Here is a 21,821-nt window from a genome sequence, read left to right on the forward strand (position 1 = left end):
AATAAATCAGAATTTATATTAAAAAGGCGTATGTCGTAGCCATTCTCTCTATTCATATTTTTTCATCTAAATAAGATAATTAATATAGAGATAATAGTTTGCGTCTCTCAACTTTCGTACGTTCAAATTAAATGGAGTTTTCTTTAGGCATTTAACAATTGCTCAGTGAAGGAAAATATCGTGACCCGGTAAGCTTCAGATCCAGAAATCGAGGGTGCGTTTGCAGAACCTTGTTCGTCTTCGTATTAACTTAAAAAATTTCAACTTATCAAAGTCAAAAGGTTGTAGCGCTATTGGTCTGATTATTATTTAATAATCGTTACATAAAAAGTTAATTATATTAAATCATTCTCGCTGAAATAGTTCCATGGCGGCAATTTCAAAACAGACAGATATAAGAATTTAGGTTACGGCTAGAATCTTATGTTAAAAGACGAAGTGAAATTCTAGACTAAACATTCGTTGTCTTTTCATAATTCTTATTCTTATATCAAAATATGCCGGATCATAAATTTGACATTAGAAAAGTTGGAGAAATGTTTAAACCACATTAATCCTTTGAGATTATTTATTATAGCGATTAAGTCACGCAGGCAGTTTGTCAATGAAGACATAGATGTTAATGTTAACTCAGCCAAGTTCGTAAAATAACTAAATAAACATTGCGCAGCGGCTCTGCGGCGGTGCTGACCTAAAACGTATTCGGCAAATGAACAATCAATTAGGGGCGGTCAGCGCTCCGATAGAAACAGGCTAGGTGGTGGAAAGCGGCGCGCGCGCTATCTGTGGAAACTCGTGAAAATGGCGGAGGGTGCTGACTGGCTGAATGGGGTTGCGCCGCTGCGGGGAGCCGCCGTACCTGGGGTGACCAACTATATTATTTAATTTTGCTACGGTAGTTAAATTTATTTTAAAATATTTAAATGTAAACATAATTTAAAAAAAAATCATTGACTGAAATATCAGTGTTATTAAAAAAACCTACGGAATGCTTAAATTTTCCTGATGATAAAAATTCTATCCTAATAGAATTTGTATATCGAATGCAATCTGGCAAAAATACTAACGTTATTATACTTATGTAGAGTAAAATTGACAAATACAGGTTCCCGTATTTCCCGGTCAGCTCAGTCAGTCAGTGGCCACCCTACCGAGGGGTGCGTGAGGCGGCGCGCGTGCATCGATCCAGCGTTCAGTATCGTTCAGTACGCCGGGGCCGCCGGCACGAGCGCGCGTGTGATGCGCCGCTGACATGGCCGGCACTCGGCCACTCGTGGCCGTCTGGTTCTGCTGGTGGTGGCTGAGGCACGCGGCCGGTGAGTACACCCTTCCATACACACACGACATTACTTATTACCGATCAGCTGATTCATATCCACGTTATTCGCACGTTTCTCCGCTGGGTGTGACAAACAGCTGATTATACAAATTTTTCAAATTTACAGTCATTTTTCGTAATTGTATTCGTTGAAATCGATCGTTTCGTACCGCGATAGGGCAGTGTAATGACTCTAGAGGGTTCAAGTTCGTTCTCATTCAGTTGCTACATTTTTACGTAACTTTACTGTTTTTCACAAATTTACGTACTTAAATGATATAATCATTACATGTTTACGTGTTACGTAGTGACAAATAGTTGTTTAGTGCGACACGTACATGTATAAGTCAAATTAAACTCTTCCAAACATATTATGACATAATTTACGTAGGAATACAAGCTTATATAATTAAAGAACTTTTGAAGAAAATTTTAAGTCGTCATTCTGCTATGACGCTGTGTCCATGCCGATTTTAACTTAAAAGTTCAATATATGATTACCATGTGAAATTGTAATTTAAAAAGCAACCGTATCTTAGATGAATAAATTTCTTAATTTGTAATAAGCTGTAAATTAACTATTATAAAATTTAAAAAAAAATCGTACCAAAGTCACATGGTTTCATTGATGTTGTATTTCGAGTAATATCCTAATCTTACATCATACGATGTACATCTGCGTAAATATTGATAATCACGCCACTGATAGCCCTTCTAAGTGCAGGCGCATCCTTTTATACCTTAACGATATGTAGGCAAATGCACATTTTTTTAGAAATGTACATATATAACGTTGACTTGCAAAAAATTACTTAAGGCAAGCCTTCAATAACTTGCAACGTTGAAAAATAATTCTTTTATAATTTACTAAACTTTTATTCATATAAAAATATGTGTTTAGTGTCTATTAAAATTGTTTATGCAATTTTTCCACAGTAAATTATTTATTGGGTTATTTTAAACCACACGTATATATGAATATAATAATTAATATAGTACGTTTATCTTATCAAAAGTATCGGATGATTTTATCACACCATATATTTCGCACCAAAGTACTACCAACGTCGAGATTAGGAGATAATGCAAATATTTATAACATTGCGCGTTATTATATTTTTTAAAAACCTACTAGCATAAAGCTTTTTAAATATATAAGTTTATAATAAAATAATTCTAAATTATTACAATTTCGGATACTATTAACCCTTGGGCCCATTGAAAAGAGTTCAACGCGCAACATTAAAACAAGGACTTAATATATTTAAGTTCTAATTCTCTTATAAGTTTATGTATAATAGAAATTGATGGTAATATAAACCAATTACGTAAGTAATATAACTTCGGGTCCATCAATCTGGGATATTATTTATAAATTACAATCAAAAGTTCCAAGTAAAAAGAAATTTATCCAATTAACTAGGTGAACTAAGTAAAGCGTAGATTACAATTAATTGATTAAAATGTTGCTTCAAAATTGTATATCTGAGTTATTTGTAGGTTATATTATCAAAAGTTTCCCTTTAGAAAATCAAAGTAGAACATCTGGTAGATGCGGAAAAGGTTTCATTTCCGAACATTAGTCAACGCGGCCGATGACCCGAGACACAATTAGGGCAAACATTGAATCCCTGTCTGAAGCTAATCGGCTGTTAGATACAATAAAATTTTCATTAACATATTTGTTACAAGACCTATTAAGAGTTTCATCCATTTATATAACGCTCGTTGACACTCGCATTCATTTGGTCGTATTGTGGTTAAACGGCTTTCCTACATAATTGCACTAACACAGCTTTAAATAAGTTTAGGTATAAACTAAAAGCTAAAGAAAACAGTTGACAACTTATCGTATTTGATTAAAATATCTTTAAAAAAATTACATTCACTCCGCTGGCTTTGCAACCCAAAAGGCGTTTTGGCCTCCGAAATTAGAATTTTCTTGTGCTCATACCTTGTCTTGTGCCAATTGCTGGCTTTCGGCTGCAGTTGGTCATTAAAAATAAGCAAAAATTATATTTAAAGTTTATTTATAATTCATTATAAACAAAGTATCTGTTTGTTCAATCTATTTTTTAATAGGCAAGTTAGTCGCCGTCAATTTTTGTGTCTCAGTTACGCCTACATGAACTGAATAATATATAAATTTAGCAATATGGAGAATTTTACAGAAACACTTAATGGAGGTCTCTAATCTTCAAGCCTCATAAGACGTATAATCCTTTGGAAAGGCACTGCACAGATCTCTGCCCGAACTATTGACTGCTCTACTTTTTGTCGCACGTTTAATAGGCCATTGGGACGATAAGTCAGAGCCAAACATAGTCATTGGGACTTGGCACAAAGCCAGCTTCACCTGAAACTTGACATAAGTATTGCATGAAGCAAATGTAAGAAATGGACTGTGGCTCATAATCGTAATATATAATTTTATGTGATAGTCTAGTTCAAATAAGCTTTTCGAAATTGGTAAATATTTCTAAACGTTAATTTATGATTTACCTTTACATAGTTATTATATGTTGTCATATATTAAAATATAACATTCATATTACAAGTTAACGTGGATATATTGAATGGAAAAACTATATTTGTATTGTCTTTTGTTAACATAGCTTTTACACACTAAGAAAACACTTTTTAAACGGACTGAAGCTATGTATTATTATTAAAAACATATAATTAATTAAGCGTGACCACGAACGCTGAAAAGCACGCGAAACGTCGGAAAAAATTTAAATTTTAAAATTATGTAAATAATTATAAGTTTTTAATAATAATACATAGCTTCAATCTGTTTGAAAGGTGTTTTCTTAAAACTATATTTGTCTAAATCTATCTATGTAACCTACATATAATAAAACACAATAAAGAAAATATATTATTTTTGTCAAAGAAATATGGAATAATATATATGGAATTTTCCCGTACCCTCGCCTTACGTAAGCTACTTTGCCGCATTGAATTTTTATCGTCAGCCCCACGTTGGTCTCATTCAAATTTTATATTCTATTACCGCCTTATCGGAAAATTTTCAAGAAGGAAATACGGGGAAAGAATGGATGAATAATGAACTAGAGCTGCGTGACCTGCGGCTATGCGATACATTTGATTCGGTTGAATCAAGCAATTGAATATATATAATAAATGAATATTTCGAAGCTTCGAAAAATTCCAAAATCGGCGAATGCGGCGTAGTACGTGTTATTAGTGGAGTCTGTGCGAAAAGAGAACCGACGTAACTGTTATGCAGATTATATTATATTTGCTACGCGTCATTTCATTTATTCACAGAAATTATAAACTTTTTTCAAAAACATTCGAACTATAATCGCCTATGTTGCCAACATAAAAACAAGTTAACTGCTGTGACCTATGTCCTAAAGTCCTATGATTTATTTACGCACAGACTCTACTACTTACCCAGCTCCTGAGTTTCAGATATCCTGGATTTTTTTATGGAAATAGTTGGAATTGTCTTAGATAAGATATACTAATGTGTATGTTGAATATAAAAATGTCAATAAAAGAGCAATCGGATTGCCCTCTTAAGATCTTTTCTATGGCAACAAATTGATTTCATTGAGTATTTCCCGTTTACAGTAATGTCTACATTACCTTGTGTAGTTAGCGGTTTGCCGCAGATTACCTTATCGTGCAAATCTGTTTAAAGAGAATAATCCACTGATAATGCTGTATAGAATATGAATGTCGCGTCACGTTGGTATTTGTATTTAATTGAACATAATTCTTACTTGACGACCTACAAATTATTTGAAGAATTTTAAAGGTCAATAAATAGACGTTTGTTTGTGTCTTTTAAATATATATATATATACTTGACAGTTTAGCGCATAAACTATCTAACAAACCGATGGCAGGTAAAAATATAATCTTTTAAGTTAAAAATATCTATTGCTACAGGCATCGGACTTAGATATTTCAGTGTCCAAATGACAGATTTTCTAAGTAGTCTGTGCTGTCTTTTGTCCCTTTCGCACATATTTTTTTAAGGAATTGCATTACATATAATGTATGTGAGCAATTGATTTATGGGCGTTTAAATGAAATAAAGACTGCACACAAGAAACTATATCCGGTAAGTCACCCGTGGGAAATATTGACGTAACAAAATCAATACAAATACAATAACTCGCTCGGATTCACTTCAAAGAAAAGATATGGTTAACATGAAACAACAGTATCAAAAATGTTTATTTACCTAAAAATATAGAAGCTCAAAACATTTGAAATATTAGTGTGTATGAAAATTATTGTATTAATATTAAAATATATAAAACAAATATGTAACACACATAATGTTGCGTGAGATGCCTAACTACTTACAACCTACATGAATTAAATTACGAGAAACATGGTTATATCTCTTTCTTACGCATTAGTAGGGCCTTAAAAAATAAAGGACCAACATATTCCTTCGTTTTGTCTTGTACCACGGTTCTATGGTAGTTCATATTCTAAGGTCAAAAAAAGCGGTACTTAAAATCAAAGTAAACTTTACTGTAAATCATTAACGAAAGACGAAATAAACGAATTAATAGGAAAGTATTTATTGCTGATAAGCGAATAAAAATTTATATGAATCTAAGATAGCGTATACTAAATGTCTTAATTGCGACAATAAAATTGTGTGGGGTGAAAGAATTGCCGTAAATAAGCTATATTTTTATTATTTTAGTCATATGCCTTACAGACAGTTGGCTGATTTATTTCAATTCTTTATTGTAGAAAATTGCAACTTTCATTATTCTTATAAGTAATATCAATATCACATATGCTTTAAAAAATAATTTAAAATACATTGGCTATGTAAACAAAAATATACTTAAATTTAAAAGTAAGCGTCGATATCATTTTGTTTGTGCAATGAATAATGTAACAATTTACATAGAAAATTCCATTAGTTATTTAATAATTTCAAAGAGAAAGTAAAATAGAGTTCGACGTCCGTAACACAGGGTGGCACGTAAAAATACATAAGCTATTCGCGTGAGGCCGCTGCCACGGGAATGTCTACAAACACATGAAACCTCAATCACTATTATTTATTACTTAGAGGTGTTAATTATTTGAATAAGGAATATTGTAATGGTTATCGAGTTTTTAATATAGATTAACTATAATTGTATAAGAAACTGTCAATTGCGAATCTGGTATTTCGAACTTGAGACCGTAACTTAAATATAGATTTCGTCTTTAGATTATATAATATATACAAATACTTAAGAAAGTATAACTTTGAATTTAGTAAAGCTATGAGAGTAATATTACAACTGTTAAAGGCGCTAAATACAGGTTATAAGTTTAGTTAATAAACTTTATTGATAAGAATGAACGCGCCCTGTCTGAGCAGCACGAAACATATACAGTCTTTTCATATTCGGCGTACTTATAAAAATATTGGCGATTTGCGTAAGACAAGAGGGTGAACCCTCTTTGAATTTGAGCATATTTTTAATTTAAAAAAAAAACTTAATTGACTTCGGCAGTTCATGTATGTTTTTAATTTGATTAAAATTATTATTTTCACGTTGTTCCTTCCTTTCAAAATACTATGTTACTTAAGAATTATTATTTTTTGTCTATTCTCTTGATTGGCATCAAAACATGTTTTGTCACATTTGAGTCAATTCGTTTCTCAAACGAGACAAATAATTTTTACAAAAACATTCAATCCAATTAAAAATAAAATGAAGTTTTCTTTCAGCAATTTATCCTACCAACGATATTTAAGGTACCTTCGCTTGATGCCTTAGGACGTTCTGTATATCAAATAATAAGAAATATGCAAGCTAATAAAGCACAAGTTATAGATTATCAAATAGTAAAATTCTGATATTAATACGGAAAAGAAAATGAGAAATGAAATTGCACAATGCACCCTACATCTTTTATTTCCCCTAAGTCCGGCCTGCCCCTTCTTTTCGTCCCTTGTGAAATGATTTCAAATTGTTATTTGGTTTAGTTATAACGAGTCAATAAATTAAATGTAATATTTATTGCAGAGATTTGTCACGTACGCAGAATGTGATGGATGCACAATAGATTTATTGGTTTAATTATTTGATACGTTATGTTTTTGTTTTTCGACATACGTTTTGGATTTCTCTTATTAAGAACGCTGTGTATGCTTCACCATTGGTCCTTTTTTACTTAAAAAACAACATTTTACGATGGTCTAACGGTCTGTGCCGTGGTGTTATGTCAATCTAATAGGCAAGGTGGTTAGTCGGTGCTGACAAAGGCAGTTGACTTTTTGTGCCGTACGAACAAGTATTTAGTTCATTAGTGAACAGCTGGGATTCAAACCTACGACTTCGGGGATGAGATTCGCATGCTGAAACCAGCAGCCCAACACTGCTCGAGGTCTTTACTTAACTGATACTAATGTCTAAGACTAACAATAACTATTATTGATTGATATGAAAGATATTTGTTGTTCGTAAGACTTTTAATTTCAATAATAAATATTTTTTACCGGATTTTTACTGTCAAATGAATTGTTATATAAATAAAACGTCTACTCATTGTTTCTAAAAATTAACTGATCATTGTTAAAGGTATTTATTATTATATTTTAATAAAGGGTTTTCTAAATATTGTTATAAAGATCGCAGAATTACTTTCTATATAGATAAAAATGACTACGTATGCAAAATACGTTATATTCGTATCAGAAACTGCAACTATGTAAGCAACAAAACAAGTTTATTGCTCAAATCATAAATTTTCATACGAAAAGTTTTTACGAAAGTAGTTAAGCCAAAATATTCATTTTCGCCTGTACAAGTTCTGTTCACCAAAACTTGTGAGACTCAATTTGCTGCGGAACTCAAGTATCCCAACTTTTCCAAGCTTTAATATTAAAGATATGATAACCTTTGCATTATGAACTTCTTCATTAAGATGTTTCCTAAGTGCGTTCATCAAATTGCAAGATAAGTGCGTGTAAACTTAGTTAGAGTAGTGACTCTTCACGACGACACTACTATATTTGTAACATTTTCATCGCCTCTGGGTTGTAACGCTCGATCCAAGCATCAGTACTCTTACATAACAGATACTGTTATATTGCAGGTAGGTCAAAAATGTTTGTTGGAGACCAAAGATGGTAATTACGCCTTAACAATTTACGTCATATGCTAAGAGCTCTTAGGGTAGAATTATCTAATAAGTGAATAAATTTGTCTACTATATTTACGCTTGTGTGCTTTCAGCGATTTTTTTTGTTTAGGGGATGACTACAGTCAAACTGCCTGAAAAAATGTTTCAGCCTCCTGAAAACTAGGGTAACATTATACAAATAACAATTGTCTAATTAATATGTGATTGACCCTCTCCTGAAACGGTCCGAAGTTATATTTCAGCCTGCTGAAAAGTTCTCTAAGTAGTGCAAAAATCTAGAAGCATAGAAGTCGATCCGTCTTCGTAACAATATTTTATACATTTCCGTTACCTTTATGTTATAATCTATATTTCCAAAGGAGTGATAGAAGCTAGACTTACGTCATATGGTAACAGGTTGACACGTAGTAACAGAAAATTATTAAAATTAATTCAGTCCGTGAAAGATTTATTCGAACCTCGCCATTGGCGCCGATTACAGCAAGTCTAATAAATAAATATTACCTGCGTTCTTCCATTTAATTTACATAAAAAAGTACTAAGAATAATAAAACATATAACCTAAGCAATGACGATATTAGGTTTCAGGTAGATATTTTTATTTCCTAAGTGATTGAAGTGTTGATATAATATTTTTGTAAATTTTTATTGCATTCGTTTTTGTTTCACACACATACAAGTTGATTTTAAAACAACTTGGAGGTAAGTTAATAAAATATGCTAACAAAATGCTGCGTTCGATTGTGATTGGCCAAAACGATGTTTTGTGTCACGTGTCAACGCGTTTTGGACTAGAGATTCAAAATGTTAGTTTCAGATTCAAACGGATTGCGTCGTCGTTTCGTCTGCCGCTTAACAATATCAAATCGCCTGAACAAGATACTCGTATGAGTAATTTAAAAATATTTAGCTATATACTGAATATTTGTGTTATGGAAATAATTATTTATTGGATTTATATTCTTATATAAGTAATGATCTATCTTACACACAATGTTAAGCGGACAACAAACTAAACTTAGATAAATTTGATATATAGGGCGTACTGCTAACATTCATATATGACCTGTGTTTAGTAAGTGTGTGTGTAAGGTGAAAAGTGATGTTTAATATGACACAATTAAGTGTACCTTGGCAAACGTAGATAAAGTTAATGTATATGCAGCTAGATAAGTACAAGCTAATTAATTACTTGCATTAACCATAATGTAAATTTTTGAATTGAAAATCATGATAACGGGCAGGAGTCTCACCTGACGTTATGTCACCGCCACCCATGGACACATTGCCAGCTCGCAAGTGCGTTGCCGGCGTTTTAAAAATTGGTACACTCAGTTTTCTTTAAGAATCACAAACGTCAAAATAACATACACACGTAATGAATACTATTCATACGCCAATGTCTATTTAATAGTATCCAACTCTATTGGAATATTATTGTAGCCAATTTTATTTATAAGTATTTTTAGTCACAACGTTAATTTCAATGAAATGTGCTTATATGTATTGGATTATTCCCAATAAGAGAGATTGCAGGTGTCGCATAGAGCGCAATGCGGTGCTCCTATGAATCTATTTGACCTCTAACATTCATGGCCAATGAATTTCTTCGAAAGATATCTACAACTTATATTCTTTTTTTAAACCAATTCTGAAACTCCTACGTTTTTAAGTGGGTAATAAACTTAAAATAATTGTTATATTATAAATTGTATTTAAATGGTGAAGCAACTTTTAGGATTAATATACAATAGGTTTTTTCAAATATATTCAATTTAAAAAAATACTTTAGACCGTGTACATTTAAAATTTTCAAAAACTCACCGATGTGCATATTAGGCATTGTGACAAACGAGCTATATGACCATAGAGCAATGTTGCTCACTCTTTGAAATCGATTTTCCTTTTTATAATTTTTCTTGTACCAATGTGTCAGTATGGCGAGCGTTGGCAAGTTTTTATAAATAAATAGGTTTTCTTATTCAGAAACGTTTTTAAAGTTTTTATGATATGATCTGAAAAGCATGCAAAGTTCCGCTGATCCTACGTGAAAAGCTATTAACTTGGCTAATAAAGTTCCTCGCTAAAGTTACTTAAGGGTCACTTGTAAGGTAGTCTAGACGTAAATGCCACGGGTTAAGGTAATCGTGTAAGATTTTGCCTTGCTGCACGCAATGCATCGGTCCCCATGCATCGGGTGTGTTGCGAGGCAACCCTGCTGTCCAAATAGTATTGATCCGTAGGTGAATCTACACACGTTGAATTATGAACGCCTTAGACAATTAGGTCGACTTTGCGCTGCGTAAATAATTTGTTTAGTTGTGACGTCGGCACCATGTGTCAAGGGAGCTGTTCACCTCTGTTATATAGCTTATTTGAGTTTATAACCTTTAGGGATATTAGTAACACGCTGAAGACATGAATTCAGTTTAATCATTCATCATGAAATGGCAGAATACAAAATTCCACCCGTATCACCTCGACGTCCGCCGAGCGTTTTTCAAGGCAATTTTTGCCGCGCACCACCGTTATGTGGAACCAGCTGCCTACTGAAGTATTTCCGAACCAATTCGACTTAGGGTCCTTCAAGAAAAGAGCGTACAAATTCTTAAAAGGCCGGCAACGCACTCGCAAACCCTCTGGCATTGACAGTGTCCATGGGCGGCGGTATCACTTAACATCAGGTGAGCCTCCTGCCCGTTTGCCCCCTATTTTATAAAAAAAAAACTAAAAAATATTCATTAAAGGGGCTTCATTCGTTAATGGCTAGAAAGCTTCTACAGTCAGCATCACTACCACCAATGTGGAACCAACTGCCCACCTATGTATTTCCGAACCAATTCAAGGCTCCTTCTAAAGAGGGCGCACCAACTCTTAAACCAGCAACGTACTCGTGAGCTCTCTGGCAACGTGAGTGTCGATGGGCGTCGCTATTAATTAAAATCAGGTGAACCTGCCAGTTTTTTCTGTTACATAAAAAAAAAATATTTTAATAAAAACTAAAACATATTTATAATAAAACTGTTATAATTAATTAAAGACGAGCGGAAACGAGAGATCGTGAGCTAACAATTATTTACCTAATAAACGTTTGGACGAAATTCAATCACATTTATTCGCATAGAGAATTCTACCCTCGGGTTCAAGGGCGCTCGGAGACAAGGAATTTCATTTAGAACCGTCAGTTTATTCAGCTCCAAGTTTATTTATTTTTGTCATGTTGCTCTTTCTCATATCTCTTAACTAACAGACATTTGGAAGCCCGCTTTTCAGCGAAAGACAAAGGGAAAATAATGAAAAATGCCAGCGTAAGGAAAATGAAAAGAAATGATAATGTACATTTTGGTTGTTACGCTGTATCACAATATATATGTCCATACAATACCTATTATATTAAAACTCCCGGCATTGTTGCATTTTACTTTCGGTGTTGCAGGCTTTGCAGTTGCAGACTCTTTTTATCTGTTAAATTGGTCTTCGACAAAACAAATTAATACAATTTTATCCATAAAACGTAAAAAATTGCGTAATGAATACAGAACAAAATACTTAACCCTAAAGTGCTGTTCAGTTTCTTTGGAATTGAAAAACCGAAAGAAATGTAAAAATTAAAGTCTGGTGAAGTGAGGGGTTTTTTTTTTCTTCTTGTTTATGGCTTTTATTTATGCCTACTGGGCACAAGGTACTTCGCCAGTGCAGAAGACACGAAGGAGATTGATCGGTAAAAATAATAATGAAGTTAATTTTGAATATGCACAAAAAAAGAAGTGAGGCTTAACACAGGGTGGATCGTAATGACAGGTTTGTTTGGTATCAATAATACCACTTATACGCCACATGTTTGACAGTCAATATACCACTATTAGCTACGTTTCGTTTCAGTACACTAATATCTGCTGTGTCATCATTGAAATTATACGCTTTTATCAAAATATATTTACTATTTTTTTAACAATGATTCTTACATATTTATTTATTGAACTAACACTGTTGATAAACTAAGTAAGATTTCATTTGTATTTTACTATAAATCTAATCTTATTTAATACAAAATCTATAACGTATGATAATTATAAAATTACTCTATCTATATATTACTCTATATCATCCTTAGTCCTCTCGTAACTTACAATGTATAAAGTTTTTAAGACACTGTTTAAGAGATCTTTATTGGTAATATTCATTGATAATTCACCGGAACCAAGTATTCGAGGAAGCAAAAGATCCCGGCGACAATAGCACATGTGCGATAAGCGTTATCAGCCTTGTTTGCGCAGGATTAGCCGCGCCGGCCGCGCAATCCACTGTCAAGTTCAAAATGTCAAAGAAACCAACGACATTGGAACTACAAATATTTATCTACACAAAAAGCCGAAAATTGTAGAGCTACTTTAACTTTAGTCACGTGGTTAATACAGGGACTTGTAAGTTGACCAAAACAAATAGTGTAATTTTAATATATTAATCCTCTGACAATTCTTACAACACTTTAAAAATATTACATTAAACTATAAATTACATAACCAAAACGTTTAATTTTTCTTTCATCAAATTCGTTTAATTAAAACACATAAGCTTTTAGTGTAAAGATAAATTATGAAATGTTTTAAATATAAATTGGTTTATGTTAAGTGATAACACTAATTATACCACAGAGTATAGAAAATCTAAACAATTAATTTCAGGTAAATATTTATAAGTTACGCCTTATGGGTTAATATAAATAGCGTATAAGTTCAGCTATGACGTGATCTAAGACTTAAATATTAACATATTCTACGCCGGATGCTATTTACAAGTGGCAAGGGTAAATGAAGGACAAGTGATATCGGAAATTCAAATGGCAACACTGAATACATCCAGAAGTGATTTATCGAATTCATTGATATGTTTAGGCGGGAAAAATGTTTTAAACCTAAAAATAAAAGTTAGGAGTCATTATATTTTATTTATTTATATAAAGGTAATATCATATTATAGACGGAGCTCACTTTAGGTTTACAATTTAATACGCGTAATATAAATTTGCTTAGAAAACGATTGCGACGAAAAACACATGTTTATCAAAATTTTACAACAAATTACCATTCCTTATAGTTTGGTTTTCAAGTCGAATTACTTAAATTGGGTCTGATTTATTGATGTGAATGATGCGGTCGTTGGGCTCCACCTAATCCCATTTACCAACGCAAAACTACAAATTGGTTGCTTTATTTTTGCTGTTAATTGCCATCTATTGAATTCGACCGCCACCGAAGTATCCTCTGTCACAAATAAACAGTATTTACAATAATCTTAACCTACTTAGTAATAATAATAATAAATTGAAAACTAAAACAAATTTAAAAAGTTTGGTTGCTATGACAGTTTACCTTTAATACTGGAAACATTTCCTCGCTAAGCAAAGCAACAGCTCTGGGGTTACCAGTCTCTGTCTTCGTTTTGTTTACCGACCAAATAATTGTATATTAATTAAGTGTTTTAATTAAACGAAAGTGATGAATGGAAAATTAAACGTTTTGATTATGTTATTTATAGTTTAAAGTCATATTTTTAAAGTGTTGTAAGCATATCACACTATTTTTGTTGGTCAACTTCCAAGTCCCTGTATTAACCACGTGACTAAAATATACTTGGAATGAATATATGCAATCCAGGCTGTATTTAAACTATTAAACTATGACGATTTATTCCATCCTATTTAGAATTATAACGGAAATTATACATAAAGATACAGACTAGATTTGTATGAATTACCGATTTATATGTCAAACTTCAAAAGTGACATTTGAATAGTAGAACCAAGACATTTTTATACATAGGTATTTTGATAATTTAAGGGGGATTCTATTAAAATAGTTTTTTTAGTATTGATAGCAGTCCAGTTGTGGTGAGGGCTATATGGCACGGGGGGCTCAGCGGCGCGTGTCGGCCACCTGTCAGGACACCGGTTCGATGCCGCGCACCCGCTGTTGCCTCATTAACGGACAGAATATTCCAAAATCCCGAGTTTCTTTCTTTATTAATTACTAAATAGTATAAAAGTGTATTTCATTCTTTATTAATTAATTTCGACACTTTAAATTTATTTGGGAAATGTTAAGGGATGTTTTAAAGCTCAACATGTGTTTTGCATAATACTTAAATTTCTGCATGTCCTTTATATAGTCAAAATTACGAAATCTTTGATCCCTATGTAATCGTAGATGTTCTTCAAATCTTAAACAAATCTTAGTCAAAATGATATTTGTTTTGTATGGACATGAATTTTACTCACTCAGACTCAATTTATACAAGACTATTTCTCATTTTTTTTATAGTTTTACACTAACAAAAACAGATGCTATATCTGTATTAGTTAAATTTTTCATCCAATTAAATAAGAATTTATTTTTATTTGAAATGTTAATATTTATCTTTTCTAAAACGTGTTACGAAACTTTAAAGCTAATATTGAGTTTGAAAATTATAGTTATTTTATAAAAATACTATTGGCTCATAGTTTCACTCGTAAGTTGTTGATATCTCTGTAATAAAATTATGTTAATAACAATAAATCAATTTACGTATAAACTAGACAAAGTTTAGTCATGCATTAGTTGATAAATTCAGGCTACATAGTTATGTGAATGCTGAGGCAATCCAACTTTTTGACACAACAGGAATAAGTGGCGTAAAGAGAACTAAACCTTTTGAGTAAATAAACCTAGTGTAGTGAATATAAGTGCAATTGCGGTATCTCGAACACACGCACATAGTGACAAAACATTATAGAACACTAAGACTGTTAATGAACATTACCTTAATTTATTAATTGGTATTGTAGAAAATTAAGTCAACATAATATAGTAATATTATGTTATAAATATATTAGCCATAACATAGGCATTTTTGTGAACTTTATTGAAGGATTTTTTTTAAATATATTAATGATTATTTAGTAATGTTGTATAAAAATTACTTTCAATAACATATTAATGTCATACTTTCACCAATTGACTAATACTAATCTATTTTTGCGTACAAAAGTACGTCTGCTGTATAATAATAAATAAAATCATTTTCGTATATACAATTAAAATTAATATTGTGAAAGCCATACAAAATGCAATTACAAGAATCGGTAACAGTTCATTTGCCTTTTGGTAATGTGAGTAAATATTTCTCATCGTTCCGATAAATTTCAATTGTTTTACATTTAGTAAGTCAGCATATTTGGGTAATCACACCACTAATCCTTAGAAATCGACGTGTATATGCATCACCTGATATTATTTAAGGTCAAATGTTTCTCCGATGTCGATATAAATTTCTAATTATATTATCCTATATAACTCATGTTTTTTCGTGTAAAATCGTAAAAATTCAGAGAGTATACTCAAGGTTCTAAGATCGAAAAATGTATTTCTTCAAACGTAAGTCCGCCTACCTAACACTTAGTTTACTTTCACTTAAATTGTTTAAAAACCACATTTTAAATACAATTGTTACACAGCAAGCAAAACATAGTTTAGTAACCTCCCTGGTAACATTGATAACAAGTGATTAAATTAAAAATATATATAACTCTGCAAGCCTTGTCCTATAATTTTCTCGAAAATATCACAATCCCATGGGGCAAATTTCTAATTCAACGGACAAGCGTCTAAACAATTTTTTCTCCTCAATCGAAATTAGTGTGAAGTAATGATATTAGGCATGCCCCTTGATATTTGATAAAAATATGCTTATTGATAATATTAACTACGATGGCAACGATATACGAAGGGTGACTTATAACAAATGTAACCTAAGACGACGGCACGCGCGTGACATATGCCATAGACCTCCCCTTGAAAAGACGTTGGCTTTTTAGTTTTTTGTACACAAAGGCTCGTGCGACGGGTTACAAGAAGAAGGGTCACTTTGAGAGGAATGTTAATTATTAAATTATATGTTTAAGTGATTCATTAGACTTTATAGCAAGTGGTTTTAGGCTACGAAGAAAGCTAAATTTAGCTATAAAATAGAAGGTACAGTATTAAATGAATTGAGAAAAGTTTGTACTACATATAACGTAAAAGATACATGTTAACATTTATATGATAAGTGAGGTTTCGAATAACTTATCTATATTATTCATAAAAATTATAACTTTATTCATGACAGAAATATGGTTAATTATTTATATATACCTTCTAAAACAATGTGTATGCCTAAAAAATACAAGAAAATATGACATATCCAATTTAACACACATACACTTCAATTACATTAGAACATAAGCAACATATCAAAAGAAAATTAAAAAATAATAATAATAACTAAAACTAAAGTATACAAAAGACTGTTGTAAAACACATCAATATTTTCATCAATGTTTGTAATTAAGTTGTAAGACCGAGATAGCCTACTCACTAGACCATTGAAAGTGGCAGATAAGCGAGCCGTTGGGACAAAATATTACAGTATTTGCAATATTCTTAACCTACATAGTTATCATTATAATAATTAAGAAGGACTTGATCTCTCTGTATTGCGAGACTCATTAGTCTAGTTTTTAATAGCGTGTGAAATCAACGTCTCTAGTTACCGATAAATGTATTAATTAACTCGCCATATGGTCAATTTAGTTCCGGGCAGGTTTCACCACCTTCAAGGACTTCCCTTAATTGTTATTTACCCTCGCGTAATTCACTGAACTGCAACTGTATGCTAATAGCATAGTCGATTACACTTCGGCTCGGATTACAGATATACCTGTTCTATAATTATGCAATTGAAGTTGTTAGATTAAATACATTTCCTATACTTTCGATTAGTTATGGTAATGGACGTATATCACTGACTGCGACTCTGTAAAGAAAATATTAATGCAATAATTTTTCCAAAAGTAATAAATATAACATATATATGTCGCTTAATTATCCGTTCAGTCAACAGCCTAGCCTCTTTACTAAAAAGAGCCGTTAAACTAGCGGCCTAAATGATATTCAGCCGTAGTGTTTGTTACATTTAATGAACTGGCTGGCTAGTACATTTTTTAGTATTCTTACACTTGCTCTTAGTGTCCTGACTTTCATACTATTTTTCATGAACTTTGGAAAATGTCATAAAGTTTGTTGTGTGCCGATGCTATATTGACAGTTTGGTGTAGGTGGTAGAAAGTTGAACTAAATAGAAATGAACAAGATAGGCAAGTAATGTAACGATAAAAGTCTAGCTGTTTGTGGAAATGGTTAAACATCATTCAGCCCGCTATTTGAACGGCGCTTTTTAGGCATATATTAAACCGCTAAATTCAAATTCAAAATCATTTATTCATATAAGTGACACAATTTAAACTTATGAGCCTCAAAAACAGAATTGAGCAAGCAAGAACTGGCAATAAACTCTCCGCCACTATGTTTAATCGCCAAGTTTTTGTTTTTCACAATGTTTGTATGGAGCTGCAACCATTACACCTTTACATGTTCCACATGAATAAGCTAATTGTCATCAACATACATATATATGTATGTGATATATATTTAAAACTACGTGTATTCTAATAAATTAATAATCATAGAAAAACATTGTTTTTATGATAGGTGTAAATTTCGTCGCATTGTAGTTTAGTCATTATGTATAATACATGAACATTTGATAATTACTTGTAATTGTTCTAACGTATGGCACTAGTGCAGAGCGATTGCAGTACTATAACCTACCAATCAGGTAAAGGCCAGACACAAGACACAAAGACTATATCTTACCCCGTTGACTACTAACTCTTAACCTAAACTTTGCTTCACTAGTTTACTATAGTTAAATATATACTTTAATATATACTTTTGGCCTTAGCTTACATATTAGATAGATTGTGGCTGTGAGAATGTAAAACAAAAAATTACGGTGATTGTGATTGCACAAGCTACATATTTTCGATTATTTGCTATGTATAAACCACTTATATGGAATTTGTATTCGTTTTTAAACAAACTCCCAAACGAACTTTACATAATTATGACTAAATAAATCGAAACTCTCGTTAAACGTAAATATGAATATTTTTTTTTTGGTAAATTTGACGAATATTTAAAATGATTCTAATCCTTAATATTTAAATGATCCTGAGGATTGATTTTCTCCAGTTCGAACAATTTTTATGTATAGTTTCTTGCCCGCTCTACGGCCTTGACTTGCGAATTGGTAGTAAATGTAAATTTAGAATTCCTTCCCTTGGGCGTTCATAAGTGAACTTGTTTATCTATATGAATAAGTTATTTTAAGTTTGAGTATATTTTATTGAAGTATTTCTTACGTGTCTATGCTATTCGACTAGAGACTAGCAATACGCACCATCAATTCGTGTTTCGTTTAGCCCCCCAACTATACGATTCACCGCGTTCGTTCGTTTGCTGGTTAAATTAAAAATTCGCTGAGAGTAGACGATTTCGCAAAAGATAAATCGGATACTAAACGCTTGGGACGATAAATTCCTTACAATATAATAACTTGATTAATGAATGACAAGGTTATTGTTGTTGTCTCGGCTATTAGGCATTTAACGACGCGGTAATTGCTGTTCTGGACATTCACAAATTACTTTCTCCAAATTTCGGAAAATTTACGTTATACGGCTTGCGTGTCATTGTAATTGGCCGTTTCATAAAAAACACTATATAACTTAAGAATATAGATAAAATAAAATGTTTAATCGAGATTAAATATAAAGGCTTGTCTGTTTCTAATTTAAAAAAAAAGGATTGTGGACCTAGGGGTTTTTGAATTGCTACATTAAATTGCGGCTTTACATAGAAACATTTTAGATTATAGAGAACATGGATTTTCGATAAAAAACTGATAAAAGTATCATGTATAATAAAAATCCAAAACATTTCAATTCGAATACACATATAAAAGTGATTTCGTTGAAAGGCTAAAATTAATTGCTCTTTTAGTAACTGATTGGAATTTTATCGTAGCCAGACTAATGCATATTGCGATGTTTTCCGGGCAATAAACTGGTAAATGCTACTCCGACTTAGCCCTTGTTAGGCTATTATATAGTCCTATTTTATATATAGGCATCTAGTAATTTGTATCTACATATATTAGTAACTAGCAACTCGTTCCGGCTTTGCATGGCTGTAACCCGTAACCCTAAATGACAGGAAAATTTAAAGGTTATTGAGTTCGAACAGACTGGCATGGCGGAGGACTTTGTTTCAAACATCTTGTAATATGGCAGGGGTTTAGTGGTTAATGCGCATGTATAAGGAGGTGTTGGGTTTAATTACCTGCGACACAAGATAAATTTCAGTTTGAAATTTTTCACAAAAAAAAGTGGAGACAATGTATTTGCTTCGTGTTAACAATGTGTTTTTAGAATAATTCAACAAGCCTAGTTCACACACTTCGCTGGCTCTGCAACCCAAAAAGTATTTTGGCCTCTGAAATGAGGCCTGTCCTGTGTCACCTCCCGTTAATTACTGGTTTTCAGCGGCAGCAGGTCCTCCTCCACTCTGTTGAGCCAACGGGACCTAGGCCAACCTACTGGCCTACAAACCCAGTACACCTATGAATTTTTCAATATGCGCATTTAATATACAGCGAAGGGAAACTCTCATTCACTTCGTTGCCTTAAACATAGATATAAAACATTTAAATACGTTATTAGGCAACGGGCGGCCTTATCGCTAACAAGCGATTTCTTCCATACAACCGTAGTAAAAATAAAATACGAAACACCAAGTGAAAAGTACGTGGAGTGCCTGAATGTACGAACTAAAACTAAACTTAATCTAAAAAATTAATAATATCAATATTACTAAAAATGTAATTGCTTCTATTTTTAATATTGGGGTGAATAATCAATATATATATATATATATATATACATATAAGTTTAATTACGTGGCATTCGTTCGTCCGTTGTTCCACAACTGAGCGTTTTCTAAGGCAGTTTTTGCCGCGCACCACTACTACGTGGAAACAGCTGCCCACTGAAGTATTTCTGAACCAATTCGACTTAGGGTCCTCCAAGAAAAAGGGCGTAACAATTCTAGATAGGCTGATAACGCCCATGCGAGTCTACAGTCTACTACTACAAAAAAAGGCAAAGAATTTTAGGCACAGAATATAATTCAATTCCATGCCTATAAAGATTAAGTACCAATGAAACAAATGAAAAATCTAAGCCCATATAGACCACATGATTCCATGCTTTACACAACTTCATAAATAAAGATTATATAGCTCTTCAACTGCACATTTATAGCAGGTTCTTGGAAACAAGGAGTTGTATGAAGATTTACGATCGTATGCCCGTTTTATAGACCTTACGTAATACTTTAGAATAATAGGTATAATGCAGTGTATGAATTGTTATGGCAAAGTATTATTATGTTAGGTAGTGAGCTGACCTAACTATGTTCACTTTTCTACTTCATCCTATGTACCACGATTTAAAAAAATAAAAAATAAACCAATAACCCAACAACCTACAGGTCTAGACAGGATTTCTGTATCTGTTTCATGATCATTTGTTAATCTAATAGGCAAGTAGGTGATCAGCCTTCTGTGCCTGACGCACGCTGTTGACTTTTTGGGTCTAAGGCAAGCAGGATTTTGCTGAATAAAAACTCATTACTAGTCTATATTAAATTTGTAAGTCGTCATGTGTTTAATGATCTAATAAAGAAGAAGTAAAACCTCTTTACAAACGTAATGCATAATGTTTAAACTAATTATTTCGATTATGCGCTGGCTTAAAATAATTTCAATTCTGTGATTAATTCACTGAAGTAAGTTACGATGAATCGTGTACGTCAGCCTTAAACCATTCATTCATTTTATATACAGGTTACATGACTCACCTTATAACCCCTATTTACAATGATGGAAAATGTAATACAAAGTAGGTTTAAGACAATCCTCGGTCGTCAGCACTTTACGAGGCAATCTTGTGCATCCTTTTGTATCTTTTAGTGGAGTACCCGTTCACAGAATACTTTAAGTGAGGGAAAAGATTCCACATCGCTAATCGAATCGAATTAATACAATTTATTATCTACATTACATTGTCTTTATTTTAAGAGTGTATTACAACAACCTGTCCATTCATAGTAGTTTATGTTAATAATGTAATGAATTTTCGTTTGTGTACGAAAAGATGTGAGTCGAATTTGTGTACATGAAATATCGTCTAAGATTCAGAAGAACAAACATTTTCTCTCCTATTACATAAAAAAGTTTTTCTCTTCGCGGTGATTCGTTAAACCCAGCTCTAATCTTTAACCGGTCCTGTAGATTTGTTAAAATACTTTATCTGCGGCGAATCTAACCAGCGTAGTGACAGGGCAGACGAGTCGGCGACATCACGGCGCCGTCTACA

At 32.5% G+C, this 21,821-nt stretch overlaps 1 protein-coding gene across 3 annotated transcripts in view; it reads left to right on the top strand.

Moving 5' to 3' along the window:
- The first annotated feature begins 1,211 nt into the window (after positions 1-1,211).
- Positions 1,212-21,821, top strand: part of LOC123712058 (protein kinase C-binding protein NELL1-like) — a 40,364-nt gene continuing 19,754 nt past the window's right edge. For all 3 annotated transcript variants that reach the window (XM_045664992.1, XM_045664993.1, XM_045664994.1), the window contains exon 1: positions 1,212-1,316. In XM_045664992.1, the coding sequence (XP_045520948.1) occupies positions 1,253-1,316 (64 nt within the window). In that variant the 5' untranslated portion in view covers positions 1,212-1,252. The remainder of the gene's footprint in view (positions 1,317-21,821) is intronic.

The sequence above is a fragment of the Pieris brassicae genome, chromosome 7 (assembly GCF_905147105.1).
Source record: "Pieris brassicae chromosome 7, ilPieBrab1.1, whole genome shotgun sequence".
Lineage (NCBI taxonomy): Eukaryota > Metazoa > Arthropoda > Insecta > Lepidoptera > Pieridae > Pieris > Pieris brassicae.